Source organism: Leptopilina heterotoma, unplaced genomic scaffold (genome assembly GCF_015476425.1).
Source record: "Leptopilina heterotoma isolate Lh14 unplaced genomic scaffold, ASM1547642v1 Lhet_206, whole genome shotgun sequence".
NCBI classification, from domain to species: Eukaryota; Metazoa; Arthropoda; class Insecta; order Hymenoptera; family Figitidae; genus Leptopilina; species Leptopilina heterotoma.
In genome coordinates, this window is record NW_025110922.1 from 288,176 (window position 1) to 309,229 (window position 21,054).

The 21,054-nt window shown below is 25.7% G+C and overlaps 1 protein-coding gene across 5 annotated transcripts in view; it reads left to right on the plus strand.

Annotated features, from left to right (window-relative positions):
- Positions 1–21,054, plus strand: part of LOC122501155 (protein PALS1) — a 207,994-nt gene that overhangs the window by 110,682 nt on the left and 76,258 nt on the right. The window contains exon 1 of one of the 5 annotated variants that reach the window (XM_043610436.1): positions 20,774–20,956. The exons of the other annotated variants lie outside the window; for them this stretch is intronic. Within the exon in view, the coding sequence (XP_043466371.1) occupies positions 20,877–20,956 (80 nt within the window). The 5' untranslated portion in view covers positions 20,774–20,876. Of the gene's footprint in view, positions 1–20,773; positions 20,957–21,054 lie in introns of those variants that run through there. 5 annotated transcript variants of the gene reach the window in all.

Consider the following 21,054-nt stretch of genomic DNA (forward strand, 5'->3'; position numbering starts at 1 on the left):
ATTCAAATTTTTAGCATCAATTTGACCCATTCAAGAAAACTGTGAAAAAATTTGATTTTAGATTTTTTAGAAAAGCTGCAGCTTTTCAAAAATCAAATTTTGACAAAAATCGTATTGCTCCTGATGTACATAATTTAATTTTATGAATGTATTTGTGATAAGCATACATATTTTTGAAGAGAGTGCAGAGATGTGTTAAGGCGTCAAATTAATTAGCAAAGTATGAATATGAGTGACGATGCTTCTCAGTAATTAGCCATTGCAATGATGTTTTATGCATGCATTGAAGAGAAAAAAAAAGCAACTTCATTATTCAACTGCAATAGCGAAAAGAATTCGTATATCAAACAACACACTAGACAAGTATAGAGTTTGTTTACGATCGACAATAAAAATGCGAGCACCATCTTTTTAATAGGGAAATAATCATTAAATTATTTCTTACTTTGAAATAACTGCTGAATATATACGTATCATTTTTGTATATATTGCAGTTCAACTCTCACTTGATGCATTATAACTTTTTTTAGTATTCCTCTACTGCAGTTCTTATTTTTTCATGCATCGATGGTTTCCATATCTGAATCTAATTAGAGAAAAGGATTTCATTCACAATAAAAACCGGGAAGTATGGATATTTCTCAGATTTGTTTCAAAAAAAATTGTTCTTATTTAAATTAAAGATATTTCTTTGAAATATAATATGCGAAATCCGGATAATAATGTGGATAGTACAATTTCAATAGTGAATTAATTCTTTACTTGCGATAAAAACAAATTCAATAGATAATCGATAATTTTGTGAATTAAATGCCAATGGAGAAATGATTTTTTTCTCTACTTTAGAAAAGAATTCATTCTACATTCATTGGAAAGCGAAAATCCGGCAGATTAAAATTTTCAATGATTGAACTCACTGGCTATACAGATTTGTGTATATAGTTTATGAATCATTGGTCGCATTTCTCTGAGTAATGATTTAAATATAATTTTTAATTAAAATACGCCATCGCGAATTATTATTAACTACTGCATGATGAATACTAATAATTATATTAATTATTAATGATTCCTAGATTTATAGTAATTAATTATTAATGATTTCTAAATTTAGAATAGTTTACAGGGCTCGGCTTGTGCGACATTTTTCGACTTTTTTGTGAAAAACTGCGACTAATCGACTTTTTCAAAATTATTTTTTAGTAAAATGCGCGACTAATCAACTTTTTTCAAATTTTTCAATTACTTTTTGACTTAAATTATAAATAGCAGAAATACATAAAAGAAATAATTTGCATCATTTCTATTTCTTAATTACAATTGCTTTAATAAAATTTAAAGTTTTTAAAAAATTAATAAAAATAAATGTTTATAAATTCTATTTGTCAATTAGAAATTGAAACTTTTAAAATTTTTAAAACATTAAAGGAAAAAGTTTTAGTCAAAAAAATGATCAGTTACATTTATTTACAAATTTCTTTCAAATTTTTCGAAAACATCAATAACTTCTTTCATAAATAAATATTTAATTATTATTTTTCCATAGGAATTAAAATTCTTCAAAAAATTCAAATTCAAACGTTTTTTAAATTAAACAATTTATAAAAAATTGTTATAAAACATGAAGAAACCGATCACTCCGAGTCTTCGACTCGGAGCAATCGATGTCTTCATGTTTTATAATAATTAAAGATGACCAGAAGAAAAATTTTGATTACAAAGATAATTAAAGTTTTGAGGAGAATTTAAAAGAAAATTTTGAAAATAATTGAATTTCTGCGAAGAATTTTCTTACTTTTGAAGATAATTAAATTTTGTAAAGAATTTTATCAGAACTTTTGAAAATAATTAAATTTCCAGGATGAATTTTATTATTCATGAAGATAAATAAAATTTTCACGAAAAATTTTTAAAAATTTTAAAAATAATAGAATTTCTAGGATGAATTTTTTTATTTATAAAGACAATTAAAATTTTAAACAGATTTTTTTAAAAATGTTTAAAAATAATTCAATTTTGCAAAAGAATTTTTATATTTATAAAGATAATTGAAATTTTTAGGAGAATTTAAAAAAAAAAAATTTGAAAATAATTGAATTTCTGCGAAGAATTTTCTTACTTTTGAAGATAATTGAATTTTGCAAAGAATTTTATTTATTTATTTATTTACAATGTCCCCGCGGTCAAAAGACCATAAATGGGTTTCTAAGGAATACAAAAAGTGTGTATAGAAAAAAAATTAAAATTAATATTAGTATATTATCGCAAATTCTCTGTGTATTGCACTAAACATTTCAAAAATGCAGACTGATTATACAGAAAAAAAACGATCCAAATCCGGACGCATATTGTTATCAGAATTTTTTAAAATAATTAAATTTCCAGGATAAATTTTATTATTTATGAAGATAAATAAAATTTTGACGAAAAATTTAAAAAAAATTTTGAAAATAATAGAATTTCTAGGATGAATTTTTTTATTTATAAAGTTAATTGAAATTTTGACACGAATTTTATTATTATTTTTACAAAAAATTAAATTTCAGAGAAGAATTTTATTATTCAAATAGATAACTGAATTTTGCAGATGAATTTCTGCGAGGAATTTTATTAGTTTTGAAAATAATTGAATTTCTAGGATAAATTTTATAACTTTTAAAGATAATTGAAAATTTGACAATAATTTTATTAAAATTCTTTGCAAATAATTGAATTTTAAAGAAGAATTTTATTATTCATAATGATAATTGAAATTTTGAACAGATTTTCTTAAAAATGTTTAAAAGTAATTGAATTTTGCAGAAGAATTTTGATATTTACAAAAATAATTGAAATTTTGAGGAGAATTTAAAAAAAAAATTTTGAAAATTTTGAATTGAATTTCTGCGAAGAATTTTCTTACTTATAATTGAATGTTGCAAAGAATTTTATAAGAATTTTTGGAAATAATTAAAATTCCAGGATGAATTTTATTATTCATGAAAATAATTGAAATTGTGAGGAGAATTTAAAAAATTTTTTGAAAATAATTGAATTTCTACGAAGAATTTTCTTAATTTTGAAGACAATTGAATATTGATAATTGAATTCTTAATTGAATTATTTTGGAAAATTTAATAAAAATACTAGATAAAAATAATTGAAATGAGGCAATTTTTTGAAAATAATTGATTTGAAATTTTGCCAAAAATTTTATTAAAATTCTTTGCAAATAATTGAATTTCAGGGAAGAATTTTATTATTTATGAAGATAATTGAAAATGTTGAAAAGTAATTGAATTTTGCAGAAGAATTTTGATATTTATAAAGATAATTGAAATTGTGAGAAGAATTTAAAAAAAATTTTTGAAAATAATTGAATTTTGCAAAGAATTTTATCAGAACTATTAAAAATAATTAAATTTTCACGATGAATTTTATTATTTATAAAATTTTGACGAGAAATATAAAAAAAATTTTGAATATAATTGAATTTCTGAGAAGAATTTTATTTAGTTTTGAAAATAATTGAATTTCAGAGATGAATTTTATTATTTATAAAAATAATTTACATTTTAAAGAGAATTTTTAAAAAAATGTTAAGAATACCTAATTAAAATTTTGCTATAATAGATTTTATTAAATTTTATTAAATTTAGTTCCGGATTGTTTGATATTGAAGTATGTGTTGTCGACAAATGCGATTTTTTTTACAATTTTGACAATTTCGTGTTTCCTTTTTGTCGTTTTTTCTAAAATTTCATGCGACTTTTCGTGACCTTTGTTGTGAATTTATGCGACTAAAGTGACTTTTTTTGAGTCTTAAAGACGATCCGAGCCCTGAGTTTATTAATGATTCCAAACAAATAAATTTTTAGAATTAGAATAATTGTCAAAGATTTCTAAACTTTTAATACTTCGTTAAATTGATACATCTTTGAATGTAAATCAGTAAAGATTTTAATTAATCAATCTCGATGACTATAAACATTTGCATTCTGATTCACATAATTTTCATTACTCCGAATTAGATTAGATAGTGTATTACGAAATGTAATTAATAATTAATTAGTCAGTCCAGTGATTCACAAGCTTAATTAAAACGATTTACTAAAAAAAAATTGTGTACCAAAACTTGTTTAAAACTTTTCAAAACTTCTTTAAATCTATTTTTAGTCTCAATTTTTAAAAACACAATTTTTTGTTTGTAAAAATAAAATCTCTTCCTTTTTCTCCGTTTCTCGAGAGATAATAGTATAAGAGAGAGAGAGAGAGAGAGAGAGAAAAAGAGTTCGATGCAGTTTACGAAGTAAATTAAAGAATACTTAATTAATCAACCTGATTAAAGCACTTCTCTCGCTGCCTCTCGCAGTTTACCTTATTTGCAAAACTCGAGACGTGAATTAAATTCAAAGTTTATACTCTCCTGTACTTTTCACCTTTTCCCGCGCGCACGAAAGCTGCAAGTTTATATTTTTGACTTAATAAATTTGTTCATAATGTTTTATTCACTGGAGAGTATTTAATATTTAAGTGAGTTTATCTCTTTCTCTCTCTCTCTCTCTCAACTCTTTCACTCGAAAGCAAGTTGATAAGAATCCTGAGGTTTCTATAAGGGATTTAAAGTCAAGTGAATCTTTACTATGGAAATGGAGTATTGATAAAAAAGTTCAAGAGAATAGAATTCTCATTTTCCAAAGAGTCCAGTGAAAAGCGTTTTTCTATATTTAACTTTGATGAATGAATTTCATTAACTTTCTGGCTTGGAAACGAAAGAAAACAGAAGGGAACATGGGGGGAAAAAAGGAAAACATGAACATAAAAATTAAATAGAAAAAAAGATCAAAAAAAAAAGTTGAAGAAAAACACAAGCTTCGTATACTCATCTACTAAAATCTACAACATATTTACTACTTTTTTAAAGTAATGCTACTATTTGGGTACTTTTTAGATTTCAGTCACTAAAAGCTACTACCTATTTCTGTTTTTTTTTTAAAGAATTTCCACTACTTTAAATTCGATAATACTAGAAATCAAAAAGGTGGAACACCTTTTCATCTATTACAAAGAAAAAAAGTTGTAATCCGTAAATAAGTTGTAAATTTTAAATAATTTCGTTTTAGAGAAGATTAATTGCAGAGAAAAGATTGTCGAATATTTAATTAGAAGAAATTTTTCTTTTTTGATATAAAGAAATTAAATCGAGTAATGCATTTCTTTTGTACAGTAGATATATATAAAGAAATCATGTTTCATAGTAGGACGCATCGTGTATACATATAATTTACGATACACTTTCCAATCTTTATTGTTTATCTACATTCTTCACTTAGTATGCATCTGGGAAATGGAGCATTTCGTTCCTCTTACACATTTATATTTGTGCATGAGAAAAAAGGAGAGGAAATATAACCCCTCAGAGCAATCGAACTTGTATTATAGTCTGACAGTGAAGCTACTGTAATAACATGTTTAAGGCATTTGGTAATATACAGAATCGAAATTTATGTTGAAGGTGTTGTGCGCATCCGAGATTTCCTTTCTAGATCGTGCGAATCGAAATTGAACTTGTGTGTGTGTGAGTGTTGTCCGTCTTTCGAAATTCGAATTTCCAATATCAAAATTGTATGAAAGATGATTTTTGCATTATGTGTCGATTCATCATTCTCAAAATATCTCTAAAATACCACATTTCATTTCTCGTTAAATTTAATATGTCGGATAGGAGAAATTTAATCCCTTTTAAAGAAGTCGAGATGATGAGAGAGAGCTCTATATTCAAATTATTTTTCAACTTTCATTTAATTAATCGCATTATTAAATCGCGTGAGTGAGGATAACTTTTATTTGATTTTAATAGACTATAAAGCAATTCTGTTTGTCCCCTTTTCTATCCTTTGCTATAATGGCAGTAGTGTATCGAATTGTGCGACTAATCGACTTTTTTCAAATTTTTCAATTACTTTTCGACTTAAATTGTAAATGGCAGAAATCTTTTTTTGTAAACAATTTTGTTCACAAAATTATTCTTCTCTTTGGGGAAGAAAACATAACATATTATCCCGTTTCTTAAAATTTTTGTAGGAAATTCTCAATTTTCATAAGGAAATAATTTGCATCATTTCTATTTCCTAATTACAATTGCTTTAATAAAATTTAAAGTTTTTCAAAAATTAATGAAAAAAAAATGTTTATAAATTCTATTTGTCAATTAGAAATTGAAACTTTTAAAATTTTTAGAAAATTAAAGAAAAAATTTAGTCAAAAAATGATCTGTTACATTTATTTACAAATTTCTTTCAAATTTTTCGAAAACATCAATAAATTCTTTTTTAAATAAATATTTCATTATTATTTTTCCATAGGAAATAAAATCCAAACCTTTTTGAAATTAAACAACTTATAAAAAATTGTTATAAAACATGAAGAAATCGATCACTCCGAGTCTTCGACTCGGAGAAATCGATGTCTTCATGTTTTTTATAATAATTACAGATGACCGAGTGATAAAATCATTGTTTTATATTAAGACTTTATAAAAAACAAAAAAAATTTTATTTTTTTTTATGAAAATAATTGAATTATTGAGAAGAAATTTATAAAACATTAGTAAGTAATTGAATTTTGCAGAAGAATTTTGATATTTACAAAAATAATTGAAATTTTGAAGAGAATTTAAAAAAAAAATTTTTTTAATTTTTAATTGAATTTTGCAGAAGAATTTGGATATTTACAAAGATAATTGAAATTTTGAGGAGAATTTAAAAAAAAATTTGAAAATAATTAAATTTGTGCGAAGAATTTTATTACTTCTGAAAATAATTGAATTTCTAGGATGAATTTTATTATTTATAAAGATAATTGAAATTTTGACAAGAATGTTATTATTCATAAAGATAATTGAAATTTTAAACAGATTTTTTTAAAAATGTTTAAAAGTAATTGAATTTTGCAGAAGAATTTTGACATTTATAAAGATAATTAAAATTGTGAGGAGAATTTAAAAAAAAATTTAAATAATTGAATTTCTGTGAAGAACTTAATTACTTTTGAAAGTAATTGAATTTCTTTGATGAATTTTATTATTTATAAAGATAATTGAAATTATACAAGAATTTTATTAAAATTCTTTACAAATATTTGAATTTCGGAGAAAAATTTTATTATTCATAAAAATACATAATTAAAATTTTGAATATATTTTTTTAAAAATGTTTAAAAGTTATTGAATTTTGCAGAAGAATTTTGACATTTATAAAGATAACTAAAATTGTGAGGAGAATTTAAAAAAATTTTTGAAAATAATTGAATTTCTGCGAAGAATTTAATTACTTTTGAAAATAATTGAATTTCAGAGAAGAATTTTATTATTTACAAAAATAATTGAAATTTTGAACAGATTTTTTTAAAAATGTTTAAAAGTTATTGAATTTTGCAGAAGAATTTTGACATTTATAAAGATAATTAAAATTGTGAGAAGAATTTAAAAAAAATTTTTGAAAATAATTGAATTTCTGCGAAGAATTTAATTACTTTTGAAAATAATTGAATTTCAGAGAAGAATTTTATTATTTACAAAAATAATTGAAATTTTGAACAGATTTTTTTAAAAATTTTTAAAAGTTATTGAATTTTGCAGAAGAATTTTGACATTTATAAAGATAATTAAAATTGTGAGGAGAATTTAAAAAAAATTTTTGAAAATAATTGAATTTCTGCGAATAATTTTCTTACTTTTGAAGATAATTGAATTTTGCAAAGAATTTTATCAGAACTTTTGAAACTAATTAAATTTCTGCGAAGAATTTTATTATTTATAAAATTTTGACGAGAAATTTAAAAAAATTTTTGAATATAATTGAATTTCTGCGAAGAATTTTATTACTTTTGAATATAATTGAATTTCAGAGAAGAATTTTATTATTTATAAAGATAATTGAAATTTTGACAAGAATTTTATAAAAATTTTTTTTAAATAATTGAATTTAGGAGAAGAATTTAATTATTTATAAAAATATTTTACATTTTAAAGAGAATTTAAAAAAAAATGTTAAAAATACCTAATTAAAATTTTGCTATGAATTTTATTAAATTTTATTCCAGATTGTTTGACATTAAAGTATGTGTTGTCGAAAAATGTGATTTTTATTACAATTTTGACAATTTCGTGTTTCCTTTTTGTTGTTTTTTTCTAAAATTTCATGCGACTTTTTTCCGACTTTTTTGGAAATTTTATGCGACTTTTTGTGACTTTTGTTGTGAATTTATGCGACTAAAGCGACTTTTTTTGAGTCTTAAGGGCATTTGAACCTTGATGACGTCACACATGCTTTGCACAAACTGTAACGTCATCAAGGTTCAAATGCCCTTAAAGACGATCCAAGCCCTATAATGGTTCCTGAACCACCAAAAACCTAAAAAATTGAAACTTTTTGCAAACTTTAAATTACAAAATTGTAATATTAAAATGTTATCTTCTCAATCTTTTTTAAATAAAAAAAGACAAGTTGTTGTTTTTCACAACAAATTAAATTTTGATTGTCCCAATTATCGTCTCTCGGCGGTAATTTATCCACTTTCCATTTCCGCTGAGAACCGTCGCGTCGAATCGCTCATTGTCAAGGACACTTGAAACAATTCTTTTACGAAGTCGTGTTGGGTTCTTTGGCAGGACTCGTTCGATCTCTCATGCCCATCATGACAAAAGGGAATCACTTAAGTAGCGTGGTAAATCCACTCACGAGATAGGCTTTGTTTAATTTATCCTCATGATATGAGCAATCTTCTTTCCAAGACATTTTGTCTGGGCTGAAAAAATTACACCAATCCGTATAGTTCTTGTTCAGGCGTAAAAAGAAACAATGATGAAGATATAAATAAAAACAAAACAAAAATACAAAAAACAAAAGGAGAGGTATTCACAACTCAGAGAGATATTTATTGCGGTGTCATTTTTCAAATTTAATTGCAATCAATCAAGGCAAAATGCTTCTGATAAACATTTTGCTTCGAAAGCCATTAAATCCGCTCTGTGTGTATTTGTGTGTGACTAATTTTTTTCTGCGGACTTAAATGATTACACTGTTCGACAAAATTTTGCTACAAGAATAAACGGCGATATTTTAGCGATATTTTAGCGATTTTAGCGAAAAGTTGTTCCCCACAATTTTGAATTATTTCTACATGGTTTTTTGCTTTTGTTCTTTTTTTATTGTTCTTCAAAATGTGCCATAAAAGCCATTTTTTGGCACTTTGACCTTGTTTTTCTCAAAATTGAGACGTGATGGGACAATTTCACTTACAGATTCGTAGTCTACGTCAAAAATCCTGTAAGAATCAATTTCGTTTATTCTTGTAGCAAGAAAAAAACTTAATTTTGTCGACCAGTGTTATCGCAACTAATAGGTGGGACTGAAAATAATTCTCGAATTCGAAAAGGTGAAGAGTTTTTTCACTGTTTTAAAGTATTCTTACAATTTTGGTTTTTTGGACAACTTTCCCTTTGTCCGTTTTCCTTATATTTCGATTTTTTTCTTAGGTGACGTCAGAGGGGAAAAAAGTGGTGACGCCGGGGAAAAGGAACGCGCAGGCACACAGGGGCTGCGCGAACCTTTTTTCCCCTCAGACGTCACCCAGCCGTCGAATAAACTTCTATTTTCAACCCGTTTTACACGAAAAGAATATTTTTAATTCAATTGATTCTTAATTTCTGAATTTCAATTAGTAAAATTCTACCCAAAGATAGTAAAATGTCACTAATTGTTAGTAATTTTCGAAAAAGTAACTAATCAGTTAGTTTAGTTATTTTATTTCGTAGTTTGGATTTTTCTTTCCTGAAACATCAATAGGAACGTTAGTAAAATTTATTAAAAATTATAATTTCGTTTTTCGTATCTCAACAAATATTTTTGTTTTATTAATGAAATTTCTCCGAATGACTCTATTTTATTATTCAAATATTATACATCCTGCTTTTAATTATATCACTGTAAAAAGAGAATATTATTTTAAGGGAGGAGTGGAGTCTTATTTTAGGTTGCATTAATTTTAAAATAACAGCGGGATAAAGGAAGCGCTGGAAAACAGAAATTTTAAAAAAGGCTTTCAAATATAGCTTTTGTATTATGGAAATCAAATATCGAAATTTAAATTCGTTATTTAATATTTTCATTAATTTATAATTATTTAAAAAGAATTTAACAAAGTATTCAATTAGTTACTGACTTTTTACTTTTTTGTTGGTAAATTTTACTAATATTTATTAGTAAAATTGACTATTTAGTCATTTCTAGTAATTTATTAAAAATTCACTTTCTATAATCTAGTAATTTATGTTTAAATTTTACTAATAAACAGTAATTTCTAGTAATTTATTAGTAAATTTTACTAATTCAAAAGCAAAAGTCACGAATTCAAATTATTAAACATTTTTATTACTATAAATTTAAAGAGAAGTACTTTGCTGTAAATAATAATTAAAAATCTTTAGAGGGTTGAAAAAATTAATAGAAAAACAGATTTTTTTTTAATAAAATTATTCAAAAACATCGAGTTTTAATGGTGACGTGAAAGATGATGAGACGAGTCATGATGTATACACGAAAGTTTCTTATCTTAAAAAGTTTGTGATCTCGAGGGAAGATGCGAGAGCGTAGATTCAACAATGACTGTTATTTGCTCAATATATAATTTTGAAATGAGTTAATCTTAGTCACGTATTTGCAAATTTAACATCCGTCGTGCAGTTGAGCGACACTGTGTGTTGTGACCGTCTCTGTTGAGTCTACCCGATTCTCATGTATTTCTTCTCAAATTTTTTTTTTTTTTTTGTCTTTTTTCTTTTCTTTTTTTTTGTGAGTCTTTGACCACTTCTTAACAACGAGAACAAGGAGCACGAGGAAGGACTCGATCACTCTTCTCTTTCGGCACTCAACCTTTCAGAACTCAAACTCTCCAAAGACTAACAACACTAACTTTAACTTTCCTATCGTCTGCACTTGCTGCAGACTCGAGCTTTATCTTTGGCTTCCTTGTTCGCTTTTCTTTTTCTTATTTTTATTCATTTCTTCTTCTTATTCTTTTTTCATTTTTGTTGTCACTTTTCCATCAGTTTCCTCTTTTTTGATTTTTTTGGTTTTCGTTGTTTATTTTTATTATTAATTTGTTTATTTATTAATTTGTTTATTAACTTATTTATTTGTTTACTTATTTATTAATTTATTTATTATTCTTTGTAATGATTTAACTTCTCTCGATCTTCTTGTTTTCTTTTGTTTCTTTTTCTAATTTTTTTGTTCTGTTTGTATTTTTTTGCCAAGGAATATTTCTCTTATCCACAAATGAAAAACTGAAAGCTAAAGTGCTTGTAAATGTTTATCATAAAAGTACAGGTATTGTGCGTGATGTGATCCCTCTCTTATCGTAGCGTAGGTTAGTTATATCCACTTTCTGGAAAACTTTAGAGGCCACATAGTTGAAAAAAAACTATATTTATGCCGCTAGATCGATAAAAAGGAAAAAGAAAGAAAAAAAATGAAAAGAGAGTTTAGTTTAGAATTTTTGATGTTGAATCACTCAAGCAGGGTCACCCCTCGGTGTGTTGCACCTGCGTTTCCTGTCGTTTGGGTTTGCCTGTTTTGTTAAGCAAACAGACTCAAAAGTTATTACTGTATGCATAGCATTCACCTTCCCCAATTTTTAAGAAACTGTTTTCCTTCGTATCGTGTTTAAGATTATTAAGAAAATATTATATATTTCTTAAATTGCACCAAAAAAAAAATTTATAAATAAGTTGTTTAACAGAGAAAAAAACGATAATCTAATTTTAAGAAGTGCCTACTTAAATAGGAACCGTTTATTCTGTGAAAGTAAAAAATATTGTAAAACAAATAAAAAATCTGGCCCAGGAAAATGGGTTTTTGCCTTAAAAATTTAAGGTTTAGGTTAAACTAAAAATTTAATTATTTACTTACAAAGAAAGAAATCGTAATTCAATTCCTCTTTTTTATCGATGCCCCCAGTGATTTTCTGCGATTAACAGAGCTAATTAATTAGAGAATAATTTGTCTCCGCGGATAAGATGGATGAACGACACTTTATAGAAAGATAAACATGAAATATGTGAATTCGCATTATAAATTACTATACCACTGTATGCGAGAATAGAAAAGAAGAAAAAGAATGTTAAGGGTGACTTTTAATTAAACGTCGGCCCTGGATGCACCTGACAACGGGAAGACCCCGATTCCCCTCAAGGATGGTGTACGATCACGCTTTCATTCATTTTTTTTTCTCCCTGCTTTTTTTTGTCGTTCTCTTGTTCCCCTCTTATACCCTTTTATACATATGGCACAAGTGCAGTAGACCTGCAAGCACGATCGTTCCACTTTTATTATTACTCATGGTACAATAAAATAAACATAAACAAGGAAAACAAATATACCACTTCATTAATAATTGACAGCAATTAACGTTTAACAATTCAAACGAGCCTTGTTCTCACACACGTTAAATGCTTTAAAACACAATTATTTTTTTTTTAATGTTCCCCTTTTAAATGTATTATGAAATCCACACTTTTGTATTTGTATATGATCATAAAAAGGTGGACGAAAAAAGAAAATTAGTTTTGAAATCTGGTGGATTTATTTGAACGAATTGAAATTTATAGGCTAGGTGACGTCAGAGGGGAAAAAAGTAGTGACGCCGGGGAAAAAAGGCTCGCGCAGCCGCTTCGCTTCTGCGCACCCCTTTTTTCCCCTGCGTCACCTAACTCAAGAAAAAATAAATAACAAAAATAAAATAATAAATTTACCAGATTTATTATTTCTTTGAATTATAATTGATAAGTTCAAAACCGAAGAATTGAATTTCCTAATTTCCATCAAAACTATTTACTTTTTCCCTTATCCTGACAAAAATTTCAATTCTAAATTGCAAGATTCAATTATTTTCTAAATATTTATTTAAAATTTGTCAAAGATATAATTAATTATATTTCAAAATTATTTTTAAAAGCTAGAAAAATAAAATTCTTTAAAATATAAAATTTATTTCAATTTGAAAAAATATCCAATTAGAAATTAAAATTTTAATTTCAATTTTTCGAAAGAATACTTTTTCGTTTGTTAATTTATAAATTTAATTACATTCGAAACATGAATAATTTTTCGTCAAAGAAACATTTAAATACTTATTTATTTTTCTATAGGAATTAAAAAATTTTAAATGATTTTAATGTTTTTAAAGTAAATAATTTTTAATTGAATACTTTTTTTAAAATTGAATTGTTATAAAAAAATTTATCCAAATTTAAAAAAATATTTGAATTTTTTGAGAAGAATTTTATTATTTATGGAAATAATTGAATTTTTGCGAAGAATTTTAATCAAATTTTTTTAAATAATTGAATTTCTGAAAGACAATTTATTATTTATGGAAATAATATAGAATATTCTTGGGAAGAATTTTAGTCAAATTTTTTTTTCTCCTAAATGTTATTGTTTGGAAAAATAATTGAATTCTTGTGAAGAACTTTATTAAAATGTTTTTAAAAAATTGAATTCCTGAGAAGATTCCTATTATTTATAAAAATAATTGAACTTCTGTGAAGCATTTTTATTCAAATTTTTTTAAATATTTGAATTCATGAGAGGCATTTTATTATTTATAAAAATAATTTAATTCTTGCGAGGAATTTTATAGAAATTCTTTAAAATTATTTTAAATCATCAGAATCATTTTATTATTTATGAAAATAATTGAATTCTTAAGAAAAATTTTATACAAATTTTTTTTAATAATTGAATTCTTGTAAAAAATGTTATTATTTGGAAAAATAATTGAATTCTAGTGAAAATTTTTATTATTTATCAAAATAATTGAATTTTTGCGAAGAATTTTAATAAATTTATTTTAAATAATTGAATTCTCGTGAAAAATTTAATTATTTGGTAAAATAATTGAATTCTTGTGAAAAAACTTATTATTTGAAAAAATAATGACTTATTTCGAGAAATTTCCTTGAAACTTTGTTGAATATAATTGAAATTCTTTGTTAAAAATATAAAAATAATTGAATCTCTTGAAAAATATTTTATTGTTTATGAAAATAATAGAATTATTGCGAAGGAATTTGTAAAAAATTTATAAATAAGTGAATTACTATGAAATTTTTATTACTTCCGAAAATAATAATTATAAATTTTATATTTATGGAAATAATTGAATTCTTGAAAATAATTTTACATTTAAATTTTTTTAAATAATTGAATTCCTAAGAGACATTTTATTATTTATGAAAATAATTGAATTTTCGCTAAGAATTTTATTGAAATTTTTTAAAAATATTTGAATTATCATGAAAAGTTTTATTATTTGGTAAAATAATTGAATTCTTGTGAAAATTTTTATTATTTATGAAAATAATTGAATTTTTGCGAAGAATTTTATTGAAATTTTTTTAAATAATTGAATTCCTGTGAGACATTTTATTATTTATGAAAATAATTGAATTTTTGCGAAGAATTTTATTGAAATTTTTTTAAAATAATTGAATTCTCGTGAAAAATTTTATTATTTGATAAAATAATTAAAATTCCCGTGAAAAATTCTATTATTTGTGAATTTTTACCAAAATTTTGTTAAATAATTGAATTCTTTCGAAGAATTTCAATAAAATTTTTGAAAATAATTACATTTTTCGAGGAATTTGATTAAAAATGTATTAAAAATAATTGAATTCCAGTGAAAATTGTATTATTTATGAAAATAATTAAATTATTGCAGTGAATTTTATCAGTATTTTTTTAAAAATAATTAAATTCCTAAGAACAATTTTATTATTATAAAAATTATTGAATTACCGTGATAATTTTTATAATTTGAGAAAATAATTGAATTCTTGCGAAGAATTTAAAAAAATTTTTTGAAAATAATTGACTTTTTCGAAAAAAATTGAAGACAATTATATTTTAAATAATTGAATTCCTGTAAAAATTGTATTATTTATGAAAATAATTGAACTATTGCATTGAACTTTATTAGCATTTTTAAAAATAATTGAAATCCTGAGAATAATTTTATTATTAAAAAAATTATTGAATTTCCGTGAAAATTTTTATTATTTTTGAAAATAATTGAATTCTTGCGAACAATTTTATCAAAAATTTTGGAAATAATTTACTTTTTCAAAAAAATTTATAATTATTTCTTAAATAATTGAATAACTGTGAAAATTGTATTATTTTTGAAAATAATTAAACGTTTGCGAAGAATTTTATCAAATTTTGTTTTAAACATTTTAATGATTTTGAGAGTTACAATTTACTCAAATTTTAGTCAATTCGAATTAGAACTTTTGTATGAATATTTATAACAGACGACTTACAATTCCCCCGATTTATTATTTCCTTAAATTATAATTGATTAGTTAAAAGCCGAAGAACGGGTGAAAAATAATTGAATTTCAATTCTTAGGAATTAGAACAGGAATCTGTTGGAAAGAAAAATTAATTTTTAGAAATTTTTATCGCTCACAAGTGGTATTTTGAGAGTTATGTCAAATAACAATGTTTACAGATATAAATTCGGGCAAATGAAGAGTTGATTTCGATAAATATTCTGTCGAATAAAAATTTAATAAAAATTTAATTAAATTGAAAATTCTGCAAAATTTAAGTTATTTTAATGAATATTAGGGTAGGAATTTTAGGGATATTTTGGAGTTCAAATAGAATACAAAATAGAATAGAAGTATAATAGAATATGTATAATATATTTTAATATATTTTTTTTTATATTTTAATTTTTAAAAAAAGAAAGTCACTTTTTGCATATATATTGTACGTAATAATAAAAATTTGACACAACATGATTAAATGCACACCTCATGCATATAAAATAAATTTTAAACTCAATTGGGTAAAAGTGTAAATAATTGATCGACATGGAGGTATAAAATAACAATTTCCGGTGTTGACTTTCCCCTTAATGCAATGCCATAGTAACGAAGTACAAACCACGTGAATCATGGATAATATGTAACACATAACATATATAATCAACACTCTAAGAAACTATCACACTGACATATATCCGATAAGACCACATGACGCACCCAATAACCTATCATATGTTGTATGATAACATATACATATATATATGTTCTAGACAGAAACTTGCATCAACAAACCAGAAGCTCCTACATCTGCGATGACATTTCCAATAATATAATTTTGATTAAATGAATTACTTCTCGTGAGTATAAATATAAAAAAACGAAAATTGCAAGAATGACATTTATTGAAGAAGAGAGGTAGTACTTTAAAAAAAAATGACCACAGCGGTTCAGTAGATAAAATAAAATGTAGAAATATCTGAAAAATCTGAAAAATCAGGTCAAATTTTATGAAGAAAATGAAAAGTTTAAAAGTAAGGAGTGTGTTGATTGTTAACGTATACGCTGAGTTATTCAATATTTATTTTCTGATTCCTATCAGTCTAGAGGCTAAACGAAATCTGAAATTTTATTTATTTGATAAAAGAGCGTTGCATTACTTCATTAGCATTTTTTTCAAATTAAATTGTAAATATATAACAGGTCCCACACTAATTTACATGAATTAATAATGCACTGGAGGAAAAAAAAATTAGAACCTATTTCAGAGTTTCTATATACTTTCGTAAAGAAAGAGATCATACGTTAAATATTATTAATTTTTAAACGTATTTTAATTTTTGTAAGTGTTTTATATTTATTTATTTTGTTTTCGGTTTTATAATGTTACTTTTGGTTTTTCTTTAATTTTACTGTTTATTCCTTTTTGTTGTAACTTTATTCAAATTTAAATTTTGCAAAAATTTTCTTTAAAATATGTGTATTGTCGTATGTTGTTTTTACTTCAATTTGCTCAATTTGCTCTTATTAGTGTCCAAAGATAACGAAGACAATTAAAGTTGTTTTTCTCTGCCTTGCGCGTAGAAGAAAAAAAAATTATTGCCGAATACAATAAAAGTAAACATTGTTTTTTGTTTAGTATACATTAAAACCCGGACAATGTATATATACATGAAAACTCGTTAGTGAGTCAGATATCTACTCTTATGGAAATTGCGATGAGGAGGATGATTATAAAAGAAAAAAAAGGAGAAAAAAAAATAAATAGTTTGATTACAAATTCCCCTTTGCAAATATAGTGCCATTGATAGCGTAAAATTCATTTAGTTCGCGAATCCTTAATGACTCGATGTATGAAGTTAAAAATTGGGTGAAATCACGTGTGTTTGTGAGTGCAGAATTTTTGCTATTGGACAAAAACAAAAGAAAAAAAATAGAGAGAGAGAGAAAGAGAAAAAAGAAAAAGAAGGAGAGACAGAGAGAGAAGGAGAGTAAGAGAGAGAAAAAGAAGATTTCTGAAAAAGTTGCGATTAACCAGTCATGATTTTTCCGAAGCTCATCGTCAGGAGCCAGTTTCCTTTTATCACGTGCGCATTCGTTTTTTTCTTCCTTTCTCAATTTGCCGTGTGTATGACTCAGAAATGGGCAGCGCCTGTATCGCATGTGAAATCGAGCACATGTTATACCTGCTTGTACTTATAACCATACATCTAACACACCTCCAATTAAATGCACAAACACTATTTTTTTAATTGATGTGTGCGTGCGTGAGTGCGTGTATGTGTATCTGTATATAGACACAAGAGAGCGCGGACTCGTGATAGCGCACTTGGTATAAATAGATAATGTACATAAGTGACACATGATCTTGCAGACACGTTTATTTTACATACTGTACTGTATATGTGTAACGAAATTGTCTACATGTGCACTAGAAGTGTATATGTGCCCATATACGTTCCATGCGCGTACATGTGCGTGGCAAAATTGTACATGTGCGCATATACCAGTGTACCACATGATAATATACATAGATATACTATGCTTATGTGTAACAAAATTGTCTTCATGTAAACTCTGAATTGTATATGTGCGTACATGTGTATCAAAATCGTATATGTGAGCATATACCTATATATAAATGGGTAGCAAAATTGTATATGTGTAACAAAATTGTACATGCGGCCCTCATGTACATGTGTAACATAATTGTACATGTGCGCATGTACATGTGTAACAAAATTATACATGTGCGCATGTATATGTGTAACAAAATTGTACATGTGCGCCTATACAGGTGAGTACATGTGCAACAAAATTGTATATATGTGTATGCGAAAAATGCATTATATACCCGCGATCTTGCTCTCAAAAATAAAACCTCTCCACTTTATAAAAAGTTTTGCAAAGATATATGTGTGAATATGTAAAACATACACAGTCTCTTAAAGAAGCGGCAGATAAGCTTTCGATATCAGGTGCCAGCAGTGCCAGTTTGATAAACCACATTCCAAGTTCCAGTTCTCATGCTTATATAGCATCCTTCTGTCATGGCATTTTTAGTTGTACTTTCGTTTATCATTTTTGTTTTGTGTGATTACTCGTAATAGATCATTGTCTTTTTTTCTCCCCCTCTTTTGTTGTGATCAGTTTACTACTGGTTTATTTCATTCATTAATATTTTACTCTCTTTTTTTTCCACTGCAACATTCATTATTGCGGTGTAATTGTTATTTTTTTATTGTGATTGTTCGGTTTATTGTGATTATTGTCTTTCTTTGATTTATTGTGGTTATTGTTTTTCTCTGTTTTATTGTGATTATTGTCTTCCTCTGTTCTATTGTGATTGTTGTCACTTCTTGATTTATTGTGATTGTAAAGTTTGTTGTAATAATTGTCTCTCTTTGATTCATTGTGACTATTAATCATTGTGATTATTATCTTATTTCTTTAATTTATTGTGATTATCGCCTTTCTCTGATTTATTGTGATTTTTTGGTTTATTGTGATTGCCGTCATTTGTTGATTTATTGTGATTATTGTCATTCTTGGATTTATTGTTACACGGAGAGACCCACATTCGTAAAAATTACTAAAAATGGTTGCAATGACCGGAAATAAGGGGACTTTTAGCATAATGTGCTACAGAATTAGATAAATTTACAAAAGAAATAGATAAATTTGCTACATTGAAATAGCAAGTTTTAATATTTTGTGTAAGAGTTGTAAATGTAGCAAAAATTGATTATAGTTTTCTCTAATTTAATTAGACAAAATCTGACAAATGAAAACATTTTCCACTAAAACCTACGATCCACTGTAGTAATTTTTGGTGAGCAAGTGTGGCTAGCGAGTGCAGTCATATGGCGCCTGCATTTCTATTGGTTGCTAACTTCGTCAATCTCCGTAAATGAGCCGATGCCATCCGATCATTGACAGTGACTATGTTTCGCGTATGTAAAATAAATTTGGATATTATCTACAATAATTAAATATAAAGTGAAACGTAGGTCGTTCGGTATCTCAGAAATTGACCATTATAAATTAATAAACTTTGCATTTATTCCTGTCCCAAGAACTATGTCTTATAATAAGTTGTTAAAAGTAAATTGCTTTCTCGTAAGTGCTGTAAATTTTCATCATTCAATATATAAGGAAACAAAGATGTATACTTTCAGTGAAATTCGTTGTCGTGCGTGCAGTTGTGTATTAGTGTATTAATTAACCGCGTCTATATATATAAGTGAAATAAACATGTGTGTGTCTTCAAATATATAAGTGTGTGTGTGTCTGTGTATGTAAAAATCCTTCCAGTTTGTCTCCATTAGTCAAGAATTGACGGGAAACCGGCGACAAAAATCCGTATTTTTTCTTTCACTCTTTCTTTCTGCATTTACAAACGACTGTAGTAATTTTACGTACACAATGCTTCTGAGTTTACTACAGTTATTTGGAACTATTGGACGAAATAGTAAGAAACTTTGCTAATTTGGTGAACATTTGTCGGGATTAGTGACTTAGTGTAGAAAATAGTAAAAAATACAAAAAGTCCCCTTATTTCCGGTGGTTGCAATGTGAAAATAGTAAATTCTAGTGTGATTTTATACAAAAATTAGTAATCTCGGTCTCTCCGTGTACTACTGTTATTCTTTGCTTTTTTGTAAGTCTTTTGATTTGTGATTTTTCTTGCGATTAGCCAGTCTTTTAAAGTTGACGTCGGCTAGGTGACGTCAGAGGGAAAAAAAGTAGTGACGCCGGGGAAAAAAGTCTCGCGCAGCCGCTATGCGCCTGCGCGTTCCTTTTTTCCCCGGCGTCACTACTTTTTTTCCCTCTCTGCTTTAACACACATCTCTTGAAATGAAAATCAATTGCATCGCTAATTTGATATTTTACTAATAAATAGTAATTTCAATTTTATTTGTTTAGTTTAAATTTTATTTGTTAAGTTTTAATTTTATTTGTTTAGTTTCAATTTTATTTGATTAGTTTTAATTTTTTCCTTTGCTTTCAATTTTTCTTATTTGCTTTCCAATTGTCTTCGTTGGGTTACAATTTTGTTCTTGTTTGGATATCAATTGTTTCCATTCGACTTCTATTGTTTACCGCGTGTGTTTGTACTTATTCCATTATTCGATTTGATTTTCTCTCTCTCTCTCTTTCTCTCTGCTTGACTTGTATTTTTCTGTCACACGTTTAATTTGTTTCTATTGCATTCCATTTAATTCCTGCGTTGTATTCTGTTTTATTTTCGTCGCATTCAATTTATTCCGGTTGTATTCTATTTATTCCATTTTGTTTTTCATTCATCCTTTACGTTGTATATTTATTCTCAGGTATTTATTCTTATTTATTTCTGTTACATATTTATTCTTCGTTTCAGTGAAATTCCTGTTTATTTACATTTGTCGCGCATACATATACATATAAACTGTAGTGCATCTTATATACTGTTTATTTATATATAAACATATTATCCGCGTATATATTGTATCCGGTGAAAATGGTGTTTGAAATTAATTTAAAGATGTGCAAAGATCCTTGCTGGAATTGTATTTGTAGGATTAGACGCCGCCTTTGCAGGTAATTAAAATTGTTATCGATCGTAACTGATAGGAAAAATTTTATTGTTGATTGTATTTTTTTAATTTCATTTTTTTAGTGTACAAAAAAATATCTTT